This window comes from Emys orbicularis, chromosome 2 (assembly GCF_028017835.1).
Source record: "Emys orbicularis isolate rEmyOrb1 chromosome 2, rEmyOrb1.hap1, whole genome shotgun sequence".
Taxonomy (NCBI): domain Eukaryota; kingdom Metazoa; phylum Chordata; order Testudines; family Emydidae; genus Emys; species Emys orbicularis.
In genome coordinates, this window is record NC_088684.1 from 299,519,737 (window position 1) to 299,541,944 (window position 22,208).

At 54.2% G+C, this 22,208-nt stretch overlaps 1 protein-coding gene across 1 annotated transcript in view; it reads left to right on the forward strand.

Moving 5' to 3' along the window:
- ASIC3 (acid sensing ion channel subunit 3) overlaps positions 1-22,208 on the forward strand; it is a 58,503-nt gene that overhangs the window by 13,957 nt on the left and 22,338 nt on the right. Inside the window, exons 2-3 of the mRNA XM_065398930.1 lie at positions 2,668-2,818; positions 4,797-4,924. Coding sequence (XP_065255002.1) covers positions 2,668-2,818; positions 4,797-4,924 — 279 coding nt within the window. The remainder of the gene's footprint in view (positions 1-2,667; positions 2,819-4,796; positions 4,925-22,208) is intronic.

Consider the following 22,208-nt stretch of genomic DNA (forward strand, 5'->3'; position numbering starts at 1 on the left):
GGGGAGACCCAAGACTGCAAAGAGCTTTGATAAGTGCTTCCTGGCCCAGCGTAAGGAGGGGGAGGACATGGATACCTTCCTGACGGCCTTTGAGAATACCTGCGAGCTGCTCCAGGTTGACCCTGCAGACAGGCTCCAGTTTCTCATCCCCTCACTGGACCCCACAGCCAGGGAGGTGTACAGCCGACTGAATGGGGCGGAGACAGGGGACTACGAACTGTTCAAAAAGGCCCTGCTCCGCGAGTTTGGGCTGACCCCTGAGATGTACCGGACAAGGTTCCGGAGTCAGCGTAAAACCCGTGAGGTCACATACCTGCAACTAGCCAACCGGGCGCAGGGGTATGCCCGCAAGTGGACGGCTGGGGCCCAAACTAAAGAGGACCAGCTTGACCTAGTCGTACTGGAGCACGTGTATGAGCAGTGCCCATCCGACCTGAGGCGATGGTTGATGGACCAAAAGCCAGAGAACCCGCAGCATGCAGGCCAGCTGGCCGACGAGTTTGTGAACAGTCGGGCAGGGGATAACAGGGAGGAGTCCCAAAGAAACAGTCCCACCACAACGCAAAGAGAGAGTCACCATAGGACCTCCCAGCGGGGAAATATGGAGAACCCCCACCAAAGGGGAACATCCGGCATCAGGTCCATCCGACCCGCTCGAGGGGACCCACGGGACATGGGCTGCTATCACTGTGACCAAAGAGGTCACATACGGGCCCAGTGCCTCAGGCTCAGGGACACACTGAGCAGACCGAACCCACAGAGGGTTGACTGGGTAGAGACCCAGTCGGACAAGGGGCAGCATTCCCAGGGAAGGGGGGCTGGCAGAGTACCACCTGCTAAGGAGGGAGGAGAGCTCCTGGCCAGCTCCTCTGCGGGGCTGGATGCTCCAGACTCAGGGTTTTCGGTTTATACGGTGGGCGTGGGGCTGTCCCTCCGGATAGAGTACCTTGTTCCCCTGGAGGTGGATGGGAGGAAGGTCAATGGATACTGGGATACGGGCGCAGAGGTGACGCTGGCCCGGCCCGAGGTGGTGGCCCCAGATCAGGTGGTGCCCAACACCTACCTGACCCTGACGGGAGTGGGAGGGACCCCAGTCAAAGTGCCCGTGGCGAGGGTACACCTGAAGTGGGGGGCCAAGGAGGGCCCCAAGGACGTGGGGGTACACCTGTATTTGCCCACTGAGGTGTTGATGGGGGGGGGACCTGGAGGACTGGTCAAGCAACCCACCAAGTGCACTGGTTGTGACCCGCAGTCAGAGCCGGCGAGGGGCACTGCGCCCTGGCCTTGGGGAGGGGGCCTGGCCCGAGGCGCAGGACCCTAACCTGGTGGGGAGGGAACACCCAGGGACACGGCTCAGGGAGGCTGCGGCTTCAGACCCAGCCGGCGAGAGAGAGCAGGGGGCCATCCCTGTCCCAGCTGCTGAGTTCCAGGCCGAGTTGCAGAAAGATCCCTCCTTGCGGAAGATAAGGGACCTGGCCGACCTCAATGCGGTACAGACCATGGGGAGAGGGTGCTGGAAAAGGTTCTTGTGGGAGAAGGGGTTCCTGTACCGAGAATGGGCTCCCCCAGGGAAAATGGAGTCAGGGGGGATCAGGAGGCAGCAGGTGGTCCCCCAGAAGTATCGCCGCCAGCTGCTGTACCGGGCCCATGACATTCCCCTCTCAGGGCACCAGGGAACCTGACGTACCCAGCAGAGGCTGCTACGGAGCTTCTACTGGCCTGGGGTCTTTGTTACTGTCCGACAGTACTGCCGATCCTGTGACCCCTGTCAGAAGGGGAGGAAGGCCCGGGACAAGAGGAAAACGGCTTTAGGACCCTTGCCCAGCATAGAGGAGCCTTTCCAGAGGGTGGCCAAGTTTAAAAGGGGGGCTCTGAACCAAGAGAGCCCGAAGCACAGACCTCCAGACTGGAGCGCTGGGAGACGACCCCAGCCCAGTTTGAACCTCAGGGGTATTGGGGTGGGAAAAGGGCACGGGCCACATAAACCTTCCCACATGCGAACTACGAGTGTCATCGAGCACCCCCGACCTAAGGGGGGGCGTGAAACTGGAGGGGCCTGGTGTAATTCTCACCAAGGAATGGGAGGAATGCTGGGGCATCCATGGGAACGGGGGTAGATTCGAACTTCCCCGGGTCACTGGTTAAAGTGACCACGCTCAGTTCGGTCTCGAAGGGGGGAGAAATGTGACGAACTGGGACTGTTCTTACTGTGGGCTTTGAATGCTGACAGGGGAGTGTGGCTAGGATAGTCTGCATTGAGGGATGGGAGACTGACCGAAGGAGAATACCTGAGCCTGTAACATGAGAACCCAGGAAGGGGTTAGAGGCCAGGTGACACCTTTGCCCGGGAAACTGAACAAAGGCTGTGGGAGGGGTCGCTGAAGGCAGAGTCTCTGGAGCTGGCTGGTGATGTGGCTGGGAGGGAGACAGGTCTCTGACCTCCCAAGGGGGTTGTGGTGCCCTGGGACCCCAAGATGGACCTAACCGAGGGGGTCCTGTTGGCTGTGCCTGCAAGACCTGTCTTGGACTGTATTCCTGTCGTCTAAATAAACCTTCTGCTTTACTGGCTGGCTGAGAGTCATGGTGAATCGCAGGAAGCCGGGGGTGCAGGGCCCTGAGTCCCCCATACTCCGTGACACCTCATGCCCGGCTCTGTCTCCCCTGCAGATCTTCACGCGCCTGGGGAAGTGCTACACCTTCAACGCAGGGGTGCCGGGCAACGAGCTCCTCACCACCGTCAAGGGTGGCTCCGGCAACGGGCTGGAGCTCATGCTGAACATCCAGCAGGAGGAGTACCTGCCCGTCTGGGGGGAGAGCGGTGAGGCTGGGCGCTGGGCACAGGGCTCCCCCCCACACACGGGGCACGGCAACACTCCCCGAGACAGCAACACCCGGCATGGACAGCCCTCCCTGACCCCGTCCCTGGGACAGAAATACTCCCCCCAGACAGCAACACCCGGCACGGGCAGCCCTGCCTGACCCCGTCCCTGGGACCGCAACACCCCCCCCAGACAGCAACACCCGGCACGGACAGCCCTCCCTGACCCCGTCCCTGGGACAGAAACACCCCCCAGACAGCAACACCCAGCACGGACAGCCCTCCCTGACCCTGTCCCTGGGACAGCAACACCCGGCATGGACAGCCCTCCCTGACCCCATCCCTGGGACAGAAATACTCCCCCCAGACAGCAACACCCGGCACGGGCAGCCCTGCCTGACCCCGTCCCTGGGACAGAAACACCCCCCAGACAGCAACACCCGGCATGGACAGCCCTCCCTGACCCCATCCCTGGGACAGAAATACTCCCCCCAGACAGCAACACCCGGCACGGACAGCCCTCCCTGACCCCGTCCCTGGGACAGAAACACCCCCCAGACAGCAACACCCAGCACGGACAGCCCTCCCTGACCCTGTCCCTGGGACAGCAACACCCCCCGAGACAGCAACACCCGGCATGGACAGCCCTCCCTGACCCCATCCCTGGGACCGCAACACCCCGCAGACAGCAACACCCGGCACGGACAGCCCTCCCTGACCCCGTCCCTGGGACCGCAACACCCCGCAGACAGCAACACCCGGCACGGACAGCCCTCCCTGACCCCGTCCCTGGGACCGCAACACCCCGCAGACAGCAACACCCGGCACGGACAGCCCTCCCTGACCCCGTCCCTGGGACCGCAACACCCCGCAGACAGCAACACCCGGCACGGACAGCCCTCCCTGACCCCATCCCTGGGACAGAAACACCCCGCAGACAGCAACACCCGGCACGGACAGCCCTCCCTGACCCCGTCCCTGGGACCGCAACACCCCACAGACAGCAACACCCGGCACGGACAGCCCTCCCTGACCCCGTCCCTGGGACTGCAACACCCCCCCAGACAGCAACACCCGGCATGGACAGCCCTGCCTGACCCTGTCCCTGGGACAGCAACACCCCCCAGACAGCAACACCCGGCATGGACAGCCCTCCCTGACCCTATCCCTGGGACAGCAACACCCCCCAGACAGCAACACCCAGCATGGACAGTCCTCCCTGACCCTGTCCCTGGGACAGCAACACCCCCCGAGACAGCAACACCCGGCATGGACAGCCCTCCCTGACCCCATCCCTGGGACAGAAACACCCCCCAGACAGCAACACCCGGCACGGACAGCCCTCCCTGACCCCGTCCCTGGGACAGAAACATCCCCCAGACAGTAACACCCGGCACGGACAGCCCTGCCTGACCCCGTCCCTGGGACAGAAACACCCCCCAGACAGCAACACCCGGCACGGACAGCCCTCCCTGACCCCGTCCCTGGGACCGCAACACCCCCCAGACAGCAACACCCGGCACGGACAGCCCTGCCTGACCCTGTCCCTGGAACCGCAACACCCCCCCCAGACAGCAACACCCGGCACGGACAGCCCTCCTTGACCCCGTCCCTGGGACTGCAACACCCCCCCCAGGCAGCAACACCCGGCATGGACAGCCCTGCCTGACCCTGTCCCTGGGACAGCAACACCCCCCAGACAGCAACACCCGGCGTGGACAGCCCTCCCTGACCCTGTCCCTGGGACAGCAATACCCCCCAGAGAGCAACACCCGGCACACACAGGCCTTTCTGCGCCTCCCTCCCCCCAGAGAGCAACACCCCTGGCATGGACAGGCCTATCTCATCCCCCTCCCCGAGGGCAGGAATCAGGTCTAGCCAGCTCCCGCACAGAACAGGAGCCCTCTCCCACCTCCTTGACCCCCGGGTGTCCCCCCCCTGCCCCCAGTAACACCGCCGTGCTCTGCTGTGTTTGCAGATGAGATCTCCTACGAAGCCGGGATCAAGGTGCAGATCCACAGCCAGGAGGAGCCGCCCTTCATCGACCAGCTGGGCTTCGGTGTGGCGCCCGGCTTCCAGACCTTCGTGTCCTGCCAGCAGCAGAGGGTATCCGTCCTTCCATCTGTCTGTCCATCCCCGGGCCTACGGGCCGGCAGGGGTCCTGCCCATCACCCCAGTGCTCGTGGGGCAGGCAGCCTGGGAGGGAGGGAGCCCTGGTGATGACAGAAAGGGGGGTCAGCTCCTCAGGGATCCCTGGGGAGGGGCTGCTGGTATGAGGCTGCCCCTTCTCTGCAAGGGAGGTCAGGAGCCGTTTCTTCCCCCAGGCCCTGGCCGTGTGGATCCCCCTCTCCAGGCAGGCTCCCCATGCACATGTGATCGGAATCTTTGGCCACCAGTGTCGGGGAGGGGGGGGGCACTCTGTGCCTGTGTGTCCTGGTGCCACCCACTGGGGGCAGGTAGAGACAAAGTGACCCTGACTGCTCTCCCCGCTTGGTACCTGTGGCAGTGAGGTGGGACTCGCATTCCACCAGGTCCACTCTAGCACCTTGTCCTCAGGCACTTGCAAATATGAAATATTGATAGTTAGTTACGATTGGTTGGGTTTGGTTGATTGGGAATGGCTGGGGTGGGATGGTGGGTTGGTTAGCATTAGTTGGGGTTGGGTTGGTTGGGACGGTGGGTTAGGGTTGATTGGTTGGGGTTCAGATGGTGTGTGGGGTTAGCACCATGGGTATCCGTCCTTCCATCTGTCTGTCCATAGTTGCAGTTGGTTGGTTTTGGTAGGTTAAGGTTAGTTGGTTGAGGTGGGTTGAAATGGTGGGGTGGGTTAGTAGCTGGGGTTGGGTTAGGGTTAGTTGGTTGGGGATGGTGGCTGGATTGCATTTATAGCTGGTGTGGGTTGGTTGGGGATGGTGGTTGGGTTGGGTTAGTAGCTGGGGTTGGGTTGGGGTTAGTTGGTTGGGGATGGTGGTTGGGTTGGGTTAGTAGCTGGGGTTGGGTTGGGGTTAGTTGGTTGGGAATGGTGGCTGGATTGCACTTATAGCTGGTGTGGGTTGGTTGGGGATGGTGGTTGGGTTGGGTTAGTAGCTAGGGTTGGTTGGTGTAATGAAGCGGCCTTTGGTGGGACCCAACTGAGAGTATCAATTCAGGACAAATTGCTCAGAGCTGGGCAATCACAGCCCAAGGCTGGGGTTCCTTTGCACACCAACGCAAACCAAACCAGCCAAACAGAGAAGACTTCGGTCTCACCCCACTGGCTAACCACAAGTCACACAAGCAATTCCTTTAGACACTCCAGTTTCCCAGTATCATCACCAGTGCCACTCGTTATGGGGACAAATGGTTATGAAAACCAAGACCCCAGTAAAAAAAAAAAAAAAAGGTTCTCCTGATCCCAAACGACCAAGTCCCAGACCCAGGTCAATATACAAGTTAGATCTTACCCACAAATCACGCTGTTGCCAATCCTTTAGAATCTAAAATCTAAAGGTTTATTCATAAAAGGAAAAAGATAGAGATGAGAGTTAGAATTGGTTAAATGGAATCAATTACATCCAGTAATGGCAAAGTTCTTGGTTCAGGCTTGCAGCAGCGATAGAATAAACTGCAGGTTCAAATCAAGTCTCTGGAACATCCCCAGCTGGGATGCGTCCTCAGTCCTTTGTTCAGAGCTTCTGTTTGTAGCAAGGTTCCTCCAGAGGTGAGACGCAGGATTGAAGACAAGATGGAGGGGATTCCAGGGCCTTTTATCTCCTCTGCCGTGTGGAAAGACCCCTTTGTTCTTACTGTGGAAATCACAGCAGCCAGGTGGAGTTTGGAGTCACATGGGCAAGTCACATGTCCATGCATGACTCATCTGGCAGGCGGCAGCCATTGCTCACATGCTACCTTGAACGTTCCCAGGGAGGCTCCTCAGATGTGGATTGGCGTCTCCCAAAGTTCACTGTCAGTTCAGTGTTTCTTGATTGGGCACTTACTGAGAATAGCCCCTTCTCAAGAAGCTGACCAATTGCTTCACTGGTGCTACTTAGAATCAAACACATTGAGATACAAGTACATAGCCAATATTCATAACTTTAAATACAAAAATGATACACACATACAGACAGCATAATCATAACCAACAAATCATAACCTTTTCATAGACACCTTCCTTGACCCCCTTTGGACAAGATTTGGGTGCCACTATAGGACCTTGGTTGCAACAATGATCTATACGGTCACAGTTCATGTCAATAATGTCACACCCCCAATGCAAAATGGATGCAGGAAGGGATGACACAGACATCACTGACTGCATCCCAAGAGCTCCCCGTCCTTGGGTCTGTCTCACTACAGCTAGTATTGGGTTAGAAGCCGTACCAGTGTATAACAGAAATGGTTTATCAAAGTCATGTTCAATAACATAGGAGATGGAAGTTTTGAGAGTCTCTGGGTTAGGCTAAAAGGGGTAAAAAACAAGGGTGATGTCATGCTAGGAGTCTACTACAGGCCACCTAACCAGGTGGAAGAGGTGGATGAGGCTTTTTTTAAACAACTAACAAAATCATCCAAAGCCCAAGATTTGGTGGTGATGGGGGACTTCAACTATCCGGATATATGTTGGGAAAATAACACAGCGGGGCACAGACTATCCAACAAATTCTTGGACTGCATTGCAGACAACTTTTTATTTCAGAAGGTTGAAAAAGCTACTGGGGGGAAGCTGTTCTAGACTTGATTTTAACAAATAGGGAGGAACTCGTTGAGAATTTGAAAGTAGAAGGCAGCTTGGGTGAAAGTGATCATGAAATCATAGAGTTTGCAATTCTAAGGAAGGGTAGAAGGGAGAACAGCAAAATAGAGACAATGGATTTCAGGAAGGCAGATTTTGGTAAGCTCAGAGAGCTGATAGGTAAGGTCCCATGGGAATCAAGACTGAGGGGAAAAACAACTGAGGAGAGTTGGCAGTTTTTCAAAGGGACACTATTAAGGGCCCAAAAGCAAGCTATTCCGCTGGTTAGGAAAGATAGAAAATGTGGCAAAAGACCACCTTGGCTTAACCACGAGATCTTGCATGATCTAAAAAATAAAAAGGAGTCATATAAAAAATGGAAACTAGGACAGATTACAAAGGATGAATATAGGCAAACAACACAGGAATGCAGGGGCAAGATTAGAAAGGCAAAGGCACAAAATGAGCTCAAACTAGCTACGGGAATAAAAGGGAACAAGAAGACTTTTTATCAATACATTAGAAGCAAGAGGAAGACCAAAGACAGAGGGAGAAACAGTAACAGGAAACTTGGAAATGGCAGAGATGCTTAATGACTTCTTTGTTTCGGTCTTCACCGAGAAGTCTGAAGGAATGCCTAACATAGTGAATGCTAATGGGAAGGGGGTAGGTTTAGCAGATAAAATAAAAAAAGAACAAGTTAAAAATCACTTAGAAAAGTTAGATGCCTGCAAGTCACCAGGGCCTGATGAAATGCATCCTAGAATACTCAAGGAGCTAATAGAGGAGGTATCTGAGCCTCTAGCTATTATCTTTGGAAAATCATGGGAGACGGGAGAGATTCCAGAAGACTGGAAAAGGGCAAATATAGTGCCCATCTATAAAAAGGGAAATAAAAACAACCCAGGAAACTACAGACCAGTTAGTTTAACTTCTGTGCCAGGGAAGATAATGGAGCAAGTAATTAAGGAAATCATCTGCAAACACTTGGAAGGTGGTAAGGTGATAGGGAACAGCCAGCATGGATTTGTAAAAAACAAATCATGTCAAACCAATCTGATAGCTTTTTTTGATAGGATAACGAGCCTTGTGGATAAGGGTGAGGCTGTGGATGTGGTATACCTAGACTTTAGTAAGGCATTTGATACGGTCTCGCATGATATTCTTATCGATAAACTAGGCAAATACAATTTAGATGGGGCTACTATAAGGTGGGTACATAACTGGCTGGATAACCGTACTCAGAGAGTTGTTATTAATGGTTCCCAATCCTGCTGGAAAGGCATAACGAGTGGGGTACCGCAGGGGTCTGTTTTGGGACTGGCTCTGTTCAATATCTTCATCAACAACTTAGATATTGGCATAGAAAGTACGCTTATTAAGTTTGCGGATGATACCAAACTGGGAGGGATTGCAACTGCTTTGGAGGACAGGGTCATAATTCAAAATGATCTGGACAAATTGGAGAAATGGTCTGAGTTAAACAGGATGAAGTTTAACAAAGACAAATGCAAAGTGCTCCACTTAGGAAGAAAAAATCAGTTTCACACTTACAGAATGGGAAGAGACTGTCTAGGAAGGAGTACGGCAGAAAGGGATCTAGGGGTTATAGTGGACCACAAGCTAAATATGAGTCAACAGTGTGATGCTGTTGCAAAAAAAGCAAACGTGATTCTGGGATGTAGTAACAGGTGTGTTGTGAGCAAGACACGAGAAGTCATTCTTCCGCTCTACTCTGCTCTGGTTAGGCCTCAGCTGGAGTATTGTGTCCAGTTCTGGGCACCGCATTTCAAAAAAGATGTGGAGAAATTGGAAAGGGTCCAGAGAAGAGCAACAAGAATGATTAAAGGTCTTGAGAACATGACCTATGAAGGAAGGCTGAAAGAATTGGGTTTGTTTAGTTTGGAAAAGAGAAGACTGAGAGGGGACATGATAGCAGTTTTCAGGTATTTAAAAGGGTGTCATAAGGAGGAGGGAGAAAACTTGTTCACCTTAGCCTCTAAGGATAGAACAAGAAGCAATGGGTTTAAACTGCAGCAAGGGAGGTCTAGGTTGGACATTAGGAAAAAGTTCCTAACTGTCAGGGTGGTTAAACACTGGAATAGATTGCCTAGGGAGGTTGTGGAATCTCCATCTCTGGAGATATTTAAGAGTAGGTTAGATAAATGTCTATCAGGGATGGTCTAGACAGTATTTGGTCCTGCCATGCGGGCAGGGGACTGGACTCGATGACCTCTCGAGGTCCCTTCCAGTCCTAGAATCTATGAATCTATAAACATGATTAAATCTTTTTACAAACTCAAGGTAAAACTTGGTTAGAACAACAGTGGATTGGATCTGCTCTTGCAGCATGGTTCCTGTATGTCTCATGTGATCTTGCCAAGAGCTAAAGAACGTAGCTACTTTATCCATACAAGCTCTGGCAAATGTTTGGTACCCAATTAACATCAAGACAATGTAGATATTAATGTTGTCCATAGTACGGAATCTTGGCATTTAGCCATGAAAGCAATATGATAGCGTGCCTCAGTTTCCCTTTTCATACAGCACGTCAGGTCTGGAATGTCTTTTCTCCTGTGAAAAGTTCCAATACTGTTTACAGGTACTAACTGTGCAACATCAGCATTACAAGGCCTTTTAACACAAAGTGTGTTTTTATGTATCATTCTTAACATGTTCAAGGGTTTTCCCAAAAGATTAGGCACATTGTACATTTTTACAGTTCTTGGTAATAGCAACACATTAGTTACAAAAATCACCATTAGCAATAACAACAAATCCATTGCAAGTGTCCATTTACAATCATTTTTTTCATGCCACACCTTTGGCTCAATACCATTGGGGTTTTGGAGTTTTAAGGTTACCCTGTGGCTGCCCTTTGCAAAATTAAGTTCTCTCTTTCCTCCTTGTCCTGCAGGATCAAACCCTGATTTCTCTTGCTTAACTGAATTCACTGGCTGATGGGGTGGGCTCTCTGTGCTAACAGCTATTAGCAAGTCTGTCTTCTCCCTGTCAGCCAGGTAATTTGCATCAACACAGACAGGAACCAGTTTACCAGTTTTCAGATCATTAACTGCTATCATTTCCAAGGCTGGACTCTGTCTTACAGAGATACCACACAAATCCCAAGAGTCTGAGGGTGAGAGTTTGCTTGCTCTCCCCCGCATCCTTAAGCATTTAGCCATAAAACTGTTCTGCTCTGACACACCAGTAACCAAATCTGTCCTCAGACCCTGAAGCACAGACTGCTCACTTAACGAATTAGCATGGAGACAGTCCTCTCTCAACAACCTTGTCTCCCCAACAAACTGGCCAAACTCAGCCACTTGGTTATAGGGCTGTTCAACTTCCTTAACAGCTTTCACTCCATCTGAGACCGTCTCAAAGCTACCCACACTGGATCTTTCAAAAGGAAAGTCAGTGGATCCATTCACCACAGAAAACTTCTGGCTGTTAGGAACTGAAACTTCCTTGATCAAATCACTTCCACACCCTTCAGCTACAGCAAACTGCTTGCAAAGACTACCCTGACATTTTTCTCTTCAGGAATTTTCTAACTTTCTAAGCACCAATTCACCTTGACCTTGCTCCACAGAAGCATTGCTCTGCTGAGCCATTATCAACGCCGGAGTTTCACTTACATCCAGAATCACCTCTGGCCCAACAGCTGGATTCCTACCCAATCCCCTTTCAGGCAAACTGCTGGATTTCATAGTCAAAGGGTGTCACGGAGTCCCCGGGCGATGGAACTGCTCCCCACAAAGCCAGTCAGGACTTTGGGGAGCCTCCTCTCCCTTGGAGCAGATTGTCTTCAGGGCAAGAAGCTCATACGTCTTCACCTCCTGGGTCTCTCCTGGGAGCATTCAGCATATGCCCCTCCGTGCGCTTCCCACAGTGAGTCCGCCCCGGCGGGGTCCTGGGGAAGCCAAAGGGTTCTGCACCCCCACTTTGCAGTCAGACGTGACTCTCAGCCAGCCAGTAAAACAGAGGTTTATTAGATGACAGGAACACGGTCTAAACCAGAGCTTGTAGGTACGGCGGCGAACGGGACCCCTCGGCCAGGTCCATTATGGGGTTCAGAGAGCCGGACACCCACGTCTGCCCTCACTCCTCGTCCCCAGCCAGCTCCAACTCTCCAACCCCCTCCAGCCCCTCCTTCTCTCGGCTTTGTCTCTTTCCTGGGCCAGGAGGTCACCTGATCTCTTTGTTCACCTTTAGCTATTTCCTTGCAGGGGGGGAAGGGGCCCTGGCCATTTGTTGCCAGGGAGACAGAGTGTCAGTGATTTATGCTCACTGGCCTTTCCCCACCACCTAGAGACTTAAGAAATGCATAGGGGAAACTGAGGCACCCACACAATATTCAGAGGAAACATTAAGAACAGTCCCACTTCGTCACATCTCTCCCCCCTTCGAGACTGAACTGAGCGAGGTCACTTTAGCCGGTGACCTGGGGAAGTTCGAACCCACCAACGTTCCCATGGATGCCCCATCATCTCTCCCATTCCTTGGTGGGAGTTACACCAGGCCCTTCCCGCTTCACCCCTCCCATGGCTCCGTTGTGCTTGATGGCACTTGCAGGCCGCATGTGGGAAGGTTTATGCGGCCTGTACCCTTTTGCCACCCCAATACCCCTGGGGTCTAAACTGAGATTGGGTCTTTTCCCAGCGCTCCAGTTTGGAGGGCTGCAATTCGGGCTCTCTTGGTTAAGAGCCCCCATCTTGACCTTTGCCACCCTCTGAACAGGTGTCTCTGTCTCCAGCAGCTCGGCATCAGCCCCTTGCATTTGACACCGCCACGTTGGAGGAGAGTGGTCAGTATACACAGTAAAGCGCCGCCCAAATAGATACAGCTGCAGCTTTCTAAGGGTCTGCACCATGGCTGGGCATTTCTTCTCTGTGGCCGCATAGTTCTGCTCCCAGGGCAGCAGTTTCTTGCTCAGGTACCCGGTGGGGTGTCTCCCGCCCTTAGCATCGGCTTGCATTAGCACCGTGCCCAGCCCTGTGTCTGAGGCGTTGGTGAACACTGCAAAAGGCTTGGCAAAGTCTGGGTTTACCAGATTTACTGGGCCCTGGATTAGAGCCTCCTTCAGTATACAGAGAGCCCTCTGGCCCTGCTCGGTCCAGACCACCTCGTCTGGCTTCTTCTCACATAGCTCAGGGATGGGGGCAGCTAGGGGGCTAACGTGGGGTACAAACCTCTGGTAGCACCCCGCCATCCTGATAAAGGCCTGGACTTGTTTCTTGGTCTGGGGAATGGGCCAATCTCTGATCATCTCCACCTTGCAATTTTCGGCTTTTACCGTCAGTCCTGCCTCCTTGAGGCAGCCCAGCACCCTCTTCACCTGGGACACCTGTTCCTCCCAGGTCTGGCTAAAGACACATGTCATCGACATACGCCAGGGCCACGTTCTCCATCCCCCTCAGCTTGTCTAGAATCTCCCCAGGCCTAGGCGTGGGGTAGGCATCGGACACGGTGATGGCTTTAAGCTTCTGATAGTCCCCACAAAACCAGATCATCCTGTCTCCCTTGGGGACCAGCCCCACGGGTGAGGCCCATGGGCTGTTGAACGGCTGGATCACATCTACAGCCAGCATGTCCTTGACCTCTCTCTCCAGGTTCTGGGCTACTTTCCCAGTGACTCTGAACGGGAAACACCTGATGGGGATATTGGCTCCCACCTCAGGGAAGAGATCCACCAGGGGGTCCTCCCCCTTCTCCTCCCAATCCTCCCTTTTCAGGTCCAGGGGTCCCCTCACTCTCCTCCCATACAGCAGCTCGAAAGGGAAGAACCCTGTGGATTCCTGGGGCACCACCAGCTGCCTCCCAATTCCCCACAGTTCTACTTCCCCTTGGGGAGCCCATTCCTGGTACAGGAATCCCTTCTCCCACAGGACTCTGTCCCTGCAGCCGTCCCCAAGGGGGTTTGCAGCGCTGTGGCCAGCAAGTTCCCTCAGCTTCTCCAAGGAGGGATCCTTCCGCAGCTCGGTCTGGAATTCAGCTGCTGGGGAAGGGAGTGGGACCTGCTCCCTCTCGCTGGCTGGGCCTGGGGTCACAGCCCCGCTGAGCCCGGTCCCTGGTAGCTCCCTCCCTGCTGTGTAATCACTTCCCAGCAGCACGTCTGGACCAGGCAAACCTGGTTGGCAGCCGACCTGCCCTGCCTGTGTGTCCCCCCACTCAGCTGCGGTCTCAGTTCCCACCGTGCTCAGCGCTGCCCTTGCTGTCCCAGTGGGGGCAGGCAGTGAGCTCTCTGCTCTGGTCACAGCATCAGAGCCAGCATGAGCCCCCTCTCCGGTGTGCAGGGGGGCGGGGAGTAATTCTCCGACACACTCTGCCCCAGGGGTCTGGTTACAGGTAGGCAGGTATCCTGAGCCCAGCAGCCCCTCCCTCCTGCCAGCCAGCCATTTGCATTTTCACTGATCATTTCCCTCTTAGCCAATTGGTTCCCTGGATTCAAATTCAAATCCTCGGCCGTTACAGGGCCAGGGCCTGGATCTTGTCCCAAAGAGACACAGTCACCCCCCAACAGGACCTCACAGCCGAGATCCTGGAGAACCCCAACTACCAGCCAGCCCGACCCCTCCTGGGTCTGCACAGGGATCCGGGCCGTAGGCAGGGCGAGGGCCTTCATCCCGGGGACCTTCACCCAGGTCACACAGCCCCTCAGCATCTGCGGCTGCACCCCCCGGGGCCTGACAACAGTTCTCTCTGTCCCAGGATCTCGCCACCCCAGGCATGTCCCCCCATTGACCCCCACCTTCTGCTCCCACTGGGGGTCCAAGGGGCCTGAGCCCAGGAGACTCCACGCAGACATATAGGCCGGGGCCAGGAGTGGGAGCCTGTCCACCACCCCACCCATCTGGCTGACAGCATCTATGGCCTTGGGTCCCAGCAAGGGAGCTAGATACCGGGGCTTTTCCGCAGGGTCCCCCTGGTTCGAATCGCCAGCCTGCGTGAAGGCCGTGCGGTGGGCATTCACATCTCTTCCCTCCTTAACCAGGGGCAGCAATTTCGTGTCGAGGCTCCCTGCGGAACTGGCAGCCCAGGGTCTATCCCCACTCACCCCTGGGGAGCCTCCTATGCCACTCCGCTCCACCATCGCCAGTCCATGCTGCTGCTGCTTCTCCTGCACCTCTTTCTCGGGCTCTTGCTCTCTCTCACGGTCCTCTCGCTCTCTCGGACTCAGCTCCAGTCCCATCCGTCTCCGATCCCCTGATGGGGAACCCGATCGTGAAGACCCCCGTCTGGTTGGGGACCAGACTCTCGGGGATGCCTGGCTACTGCTCCAGCTGCTCCCAGATCCTCTTGTAGCCCCGTCTGGGTCAGGAATCTGCTCCTTAGAGTGGTCCTCGTCCTCCAGCTGCACGATTAACTGGGCCTTGGTGAACTTCCCAATGCGTAACCCTCTCTTCTTGCACAGGATCACAATGTCCTTCTTGAGGAGATGGTGATAGGCCATCACTCCGCTGTTCCCAAGTTGCTTTGGACTCACAGGCCCGTGTGCTCTCAGCTCCCCCACGGTTTCCAGGAAGAACCCCTAGTGTGCCAGCCCTTCTGGTGGTCACTACCTCTTTGCCAGGGTCGAGCTTCAGACTCCTCCGCCCCTGGGACCGCTCGCTGCAATCCCCAGGGGAACCCTGTTACTGAAAACGTCCTTCTCTCTCCCAGGGTCGAGCGGCAAGCTCCTCCGCCCCTTATACTGCTCGCTGCAGTCCTCAGGGGGACCCCATTACTCCAACAGTCCTTCTCGCTGGTCACACACTCCTAGGGGTTAATCGCTCCCTGAACTGTCCCCCCTCTGTTTTACTGCTCCCCAGTCACTTACTGCAAGAAGCCCCATTCACGGGGTGCCGTACATCCCACCTCGGCCACCAGTTGTCACGGAGTCCCTGGGCGATGCTCTGGAACTGCTCCCCACAAAGCCAGTCAGGACTTTGGGGAGCCTCCTCTCCCTTGGAGCAGACTGTCTTCAGGGCAAGAAGCTCACACGGCTTCACCTCCTGGGTCTCTCCTGGGAGCATTCAGCATATGCCCCTCCGTGTGCTTCCCACAGCGAGTCCGCCCAGGCGGGGTCCTGGGGAAGCCAGAAGACCTTCACGCATCCCCACTTTGCAGTCAGACGTGACTCTCAGCCAGCCAGTAAAACAGAGGTTTATTAGATGACAGGAACATGGTCTAAAACAGAGCTTGTAGGTACGGCGGTGAACGGGACCCCTCGGCCGGGTCCATTATGGGGTTCAGAGAGCCGGACACCCACGTCTGCCCTCACTCCCTGTCCCCAGCCAGCTCCATCTCTCCAACCCCCTCCAGCCCCTCCTTCTCTCGGCTTTGTCTCTTTCCTGGGCCAGGAGGTCACCTGATCTCTTTGTTCACCTTTAGCTATTTCCTTGCAGGGGGGGAAGGGGCCCTGGCCATTTGTTGCCAGGGAGACAGAGTGTCAGTGATTTATGCTCACTGGCCTTTCCCCACCACCTAGAGACTTAAGAAATGCATAGAGGAAACTGAGGCACCCACACAATATTCAGAGGAAACATTAAGAACAGTCCCACTTCGTCACAAAGGGTCAGAAGTATTTTCCTTCCCTTTGCCACACACAAGTTCAGGAATCTTTTCCTTCTTGCTATAAGTTTTCAAACTGTCAGTAGGTAACACAATCAAATCACCTTTCTGCTCTCCTTGTGCCCTGGTTAGGGTATTACCCTGATCAGACAGAGATGCTACACCCTTTTCCAACCACACATTAGCAATAGGCAAAATACAAGCACCAGAATTGTCTGGTCTCTGGGATTTTGCTAAGACACTCACTGGATGCACCCTAGTTACAGTGCCGTTCTCCCCAGCAGACACAAACTTAGGACCATTCCCTTCCTGGGCTTTAGTTGAATCCAGAACCAACTCTGAGACAACTGAATCATTCTCAACCCTCACAGGCTGAAAGGCACCTTCTGTCTGCTCCACAGACACAGAAGAGCTGGAGACACATTTTCCTTTACCAGACACACAGCTCGGGATTTCATTTCCCTTGTCCCAGCACACAGGGCTGTTCACAGACAACTGCTTGGAGACTGAGGTAGTTTCCTCCATAGGCAAGTCAATACCCCTGACAGACACAGGCCCATTCCCTTCACTGTCACTGTTCTCCACACAGGTAACAGGTAAGGGATAGGGACACTCACCTTCCACTCTCCTTGCCTTTCCAAGCTGCTGACTAGACAAAGCCGTCAGCTCACAAGGCTGCCTAGGCCCATCCAAACTTTCCCTACCAGTAGGGTTACCATATTTCAGCAAGCAAAAAAGAGGACGGGGAGGAGCCCCGCCCTAGCCCCACCCCTGTCCTGCCCTAGCCCCGCCCCATCCTGCCCTAGCCCCGCCCCTGCCCCTCCCACTTCCCCCCCTCAGAACCCCCAACCCTCCCCCCGCTCCTTGTCCCCTGACTGCCCCCTCCTGGGACCCCTGCCCCTAACTGCCCCCCAGGACTCCACCCCCTACCTAAGCCTCCCTGCCTCTTGTCCCCTGACTGCCCCCTCCTGAGACCCTCCCCCCATCCTAACTGGCCCCCTAGGACTCTACCCCCTACCTGTACCCTGACTGCCCCAACCCTTATCCACAGCCCCACCCCCAGACAGACCCCTGGGACTCCCACGCCCTATCCAACCACTCCTCACCCCCTGACAGCCCCCCCCCAGAACTCCCGACCCATCTAAAACCCTCTGCTCCCTGTCCCCTGACTGCTCCGCTCCCTCTCCCCACTCCTGCCCCCTGACAGCCCCCCCCAGAACTCCCAACCCCCCCCGCTCCTTGTCCCCTGCCTGCCCCCTCCTGGGACCCCTGCTCCTAACTGCCCTCCAGAACCCCACCCCCTACCTAAGCCTCCCTGTTCATTGTCCCCTAACTGCCCCCTCCTAAGACCCCCCCCAAATGTCCCCCAGCACCCTACCCCCTACCTGTACCCTGACTGCCCAAAACCTTATCCACACCCCCACCCCCAGAAAGCCCCCCCCCCCGAACTCCCGACCCCCCCGTCTCTTGACTGCCCCCTCCAGAACCTCCCTGCCCCTTCTCCGACCCCCTGGCTCCCTTGTTGTTGGCCTTCGCCTAATGTCTCTGTGAACTTGCTCAGGAACGACCTGAGCCGTTCGTCCCGGCACGCTGGGGAGCAGGGGAGGAGCTCCAGACTGCCGGAGGCCATCTGCGAATGCAGGGAGGGAGGGAGTGAGCTCTGCTGCAGGAGGGAGGAGGAGGGGCGCTCTCTGGCTGTCGGAGCCCCATGTAAGTGGCACCATCCGGCCGGCTGCCCTGTTAGCCGCGCGCGCTCTGCATGGGGGGAAGTCCGGACATTTCCAAATTCCCCCCGGACGCTATTTTTAGCTCAAAAAGCCGGACATGTCCGGGGGAATCCGGACGAATGGTAACCCTACAGGCACATTGCCACTCCCAACAGATAAACTGCTGCTCTTCCCACTACACTGAGCTACTTCCAGCAAATCAGTGTTACCCTTTTCAGGTTCCCTTTTACAAGCTGTACTAGCCAACAATCCATCACCCATCAAAGATCTACCCTTTCCTTCCTCAGTTAGGGCTTTCACCTGACCATCCACTTTAATCTGCTCCTGAGAAACATTTTCCTGACCAATGAGAACTTTCTGCTCTTTATCTAATTCCAGATTCACTTCTGAGACATTAGACAGACATTCAGAAACTTCATTTACAAACAGCTTTTTTGCACAGACAAACAGTCTTGCCAGGAATATTCAGTTTCACTTTCCAGGCAGCCTCTGTGTCATCACCAGGGACAGATCCCAGAAACAATGTCTCTTGGTTATTTGTAATGTGAGTGTAACAATGCTGGCTCACTGGGACCCAATTGAGAGTACCAATTCAGGACAAATTGCTTAGAGCAGTGGTCTCCAAAGTGGGGTGCACGCACCCCAGGGGGTGCGCAAGAGGATCCTTCGGGGTGCGCGGCAGGAGGAGTGGGTTTTTTTGTTTTTTTTGCTGCTTCGTCAGTTCAGGAGGGATTCCGAGTGGCCTTTTTTTTTGCTTTGGCAAAAATGGTAGAGCTGGCGCGGCAGGGTGTGCCTGCTCAAATATTTTTTACTGATGGGGTGCGTGATCAAAAAAGACCACTGGCTTAGAGCAGGGCAGCTACAGCCCAAGGCTGGGGTTTCTAGGCACACCAAGGTAAACCAAACCAGCCAGACAGAGAAGACTTTGGTCTCACCCACTGGCTAACCACAAGTCACACAAGCAATTCCCTTAGACACTCCAGTTTCCCAGTATCACCACCAGTGCCACTCGTTATGGGGACAAATGGTTATGAAAACCAATACCCCAGTAAAAGAAAAAGGTTCTCTCGATCCCAAAGGACCAAGCCCCAGACCCAGCTCAATATACAAGTCAGATCTTACCCACAAATCACGCTGTTGCCAATCCTTTAGAATCTAAAATCTAAAGGTTTATTCATAAAAGGAAAAAGATAGAGATGAGAGTTAGAATTGGTTAAATGGAATCAATTACATACAGGAATGGCAAAGTTCTTGGTTCAGGCTTGTAGCAGCGATAGAATAAACTGCAGGTTCAAATCAAGTCTTTGGAACATCCACAGCTGGGATGGGTCCTCAGTCCTTTGTTCAGAGCTTCAGTTTGTAGCAAGGTCCCTCCAGAGGCGCCGACTTCTAATGGTGCCGGTGGATGCTCGACCCACCTCTGCCCCCGGCCCGGCCCCGACTCCACCCCTGCCCCCCCGTCCCCATTCCAACCCTTTCCCCAAATCCCCGCCCCAGCCCCGCCTCCTTCCCTGAGCATGCCACGTTCCCACTCCTCCCCACTCCCTCCTGGAGCTTGCCACAGCTGTTTGGTGGCGGCTGGGCGGGAAGCGCTGGGAGGTAGGCGGAGGAGCTGGGACGCGGTGCGCTCAGGGGAGGAGGCAGAGGCGGGGGGGAGCTTGGCTGCCAGTGGGTGCAGAGCACCCACTAATTTTTCCCCGTGGGTGCTCCAGCCCCAGAGCACCACGGAGTTGGCACCTATGTTCAGAGGCAAGAAGCAGGATTGAAGACAAGATGGAGGAGCTGCAGCAGCTTTTTATAGTCTCTTGCTTTCTTTGTTCCAAAAACAAGCTACCCAGCACATGGCAGGGAAATACCTTAGAGTTCTGTCCATAGGCCTGTCCCTGCCTTGCTGAGTTACAAGGCGTATCTGCCTTCTCTCAATGGGTCAGTTGTGTAGCTGATGGTCCGTAATGGGCCATCAAGCAGGCTAGGCCGAGCTGACACCAAATTGTCTGGGGTGTCACCCAGAAGCACAGCACAAGTTTGAAATACAGACAGTACAGAGCCAATACACCTCTACCTCGATATATCGCTGTCCTCGGGAGCCAAAAAATCTTACCATGTTATAGGTGAAACCGCGTTATATCGAACTTGCTTTGATTCGCCGGAATGCGCAGCCCCGCCCCCCCGGAACACTGCTTTACCACGTTATATCTGAATTCGTGTTATATCGGGTCACATTATATCAGGGTAGAGGTGTACTTGTAACTTTAAATACAAATCTGATATATGCATCCAGAGAGCATAATCATAACCAGCAAATCATAACCTTGTCGTAGACACCTTATTTGACCCCCTTTATACAAGATTTGGTGCCACTACAGGACCTTGGTTGCAACAATGATCTATACGGACCCAGGTTGTGTCAATAACATCAATAACATCAGTCAGTCAGTCAACCCACTGACTGCTTTGGTGCAGCAAACAGCTGCAAGATGTCCATATTTTGTGCATTTTTTACACCCTGCATCTCTGGCTGGACATTCATCACCTCTTGGGATATGACCTGTTCCACATCTTCTGCACCTAGGCTGGAATTTGTCCCTCTTAGCCTAGGCATTCTCTCTCCTTGCCTCAGGGGTTTGATGATAATGACTTTTAACACTCAAGTGTCTGTTTACAGTTTCTAAGGGCTTGTCTACACTGGCAATTAACAGCGCTGCAGCTTTCTTGCTCAGGGGTGTGAAAAAACACCCCCCTAAGCACAGCAAGTTTCAGCGCTGTAAAGCGCCAGTGTAGACAAGGCACCAGCGCTGGGAGCTACGCCCCTCATTGAGGTGGTTTTTTGAGCCGCGCTCCCAGCGCTGCGCCGTGACCACACATAAGAACGTAACATAAGAACGGCCGTACTGGGTCAGACCAAAGGTCCATCTAGCCCAGTATCTGTCTACCGACAGTGGCCAATGCCAGGTGCCCCAGAGGGAGTGAACCTAACAGGCAATGATCAAGTGATCTCTCTCCTGCCATCCATCTCCACCCTCTGACAAAGGCCTGGTCTACACTACGACTTTAATTCGGATTTAGCTGCCTTAATTCGAATTAACGCTTGACCCGTCCACACAACGAAGCCATTTAATTCGAATTAAAGAGCCCTTTAATTCGATTTCTGTACTCCACCCCGACGAGCGGAGTAGCGCCAAAATCGAATTTGTCAATTCGAATTAGCGTTAGTGTGGCCGCAATTCGATGTTATTGGCCTCCAGGAGCTATCCCACAGTGCACCATTGTGACCGCTCTGGCCAGCAATCTGAACTCGCATGCACTGGCCAGGTGGACAGGAAAAGACCCGGGAACATTTGAATTTCATTTCCTGTTTGCACAGCGTGGAGAGCACAGGTGACCACAGAGAGCTCATCAGCACAGGTAACCATGCAGGCTGATAATCGAAAAAGAGCACCAGCATGGACCGTACAGGAGGTACTGGATTTGATCTCTATATGGGGAGAGGATTCAGTGCTAGCTGAACTGCGTTCGAAAAGACAAAATGCCAAAACTTATGAAAAAATTTCCAAGGGCATGATGGAGAGAGGCCACAATAGGGACACAGATCAGTGCCGCGTGAAAGTCAAGGAGCTCAGACAAGCCTATCAAAAAGCAAAGGAGGCAAACGGTCGCTCCGGGTCAGAGCCGCGGACATGCCGCTTCTACGCTGAGCTAAATGCATTTCTAGGGGGGGCCGCCACCACTACCCCACCTCTGACTGTGGATTCCGAGCTGGGGATAATCTCATCAGGTACACCTGATGATTCCGTGGAAGGGGAAGAGGAGGAGGAGGAGGAGGACGAGCTGGCAGAGAGCACCCAGCTCTCCGTTCTCCCCAACAGCCAGGAACTGTTTCTCACCCTGACTGAAGTACCCTCCCAAGCCTCCCAAGCCAGCACCCAAGACCATGACCCCATGGAAGGGACCTCAGGTGAGTTTACCTTTTAAAATAGAAAACATGGTTTAAAAGCAAGCATTTTTAATGATTAATTTGCCCTGAGCACTTGGGATGCATTCGCAGCCAGTACAGCTACTGGAAAAGTCTGTTAACATGTCTGGGGATGGAGCGGAAATCCTCCAGGGACATCTCCATGAAGCTCTCCTGGAGGTACTCCAAAAGCCTTGCCACAAGGTTTCTGGGCAGTGCAGCCTTATTCCGTCCTCCATGGTAGGACACTTGACCACGCCATGCTAGTAGCAAGTAATCTGGTATCATTGCCTGACACAGCCTGGCAGCGTATGGTCCCGGTGTTTGCTGGCATTCAAGCAACATCCGTTCTTTATCTTGCTGTGTAATCCTCAGGAGAGTGATATCGCTTAGGGTAACCTGGTTGAAATAAGGGAATTTAATTAAGGGGACTGAGGTGGC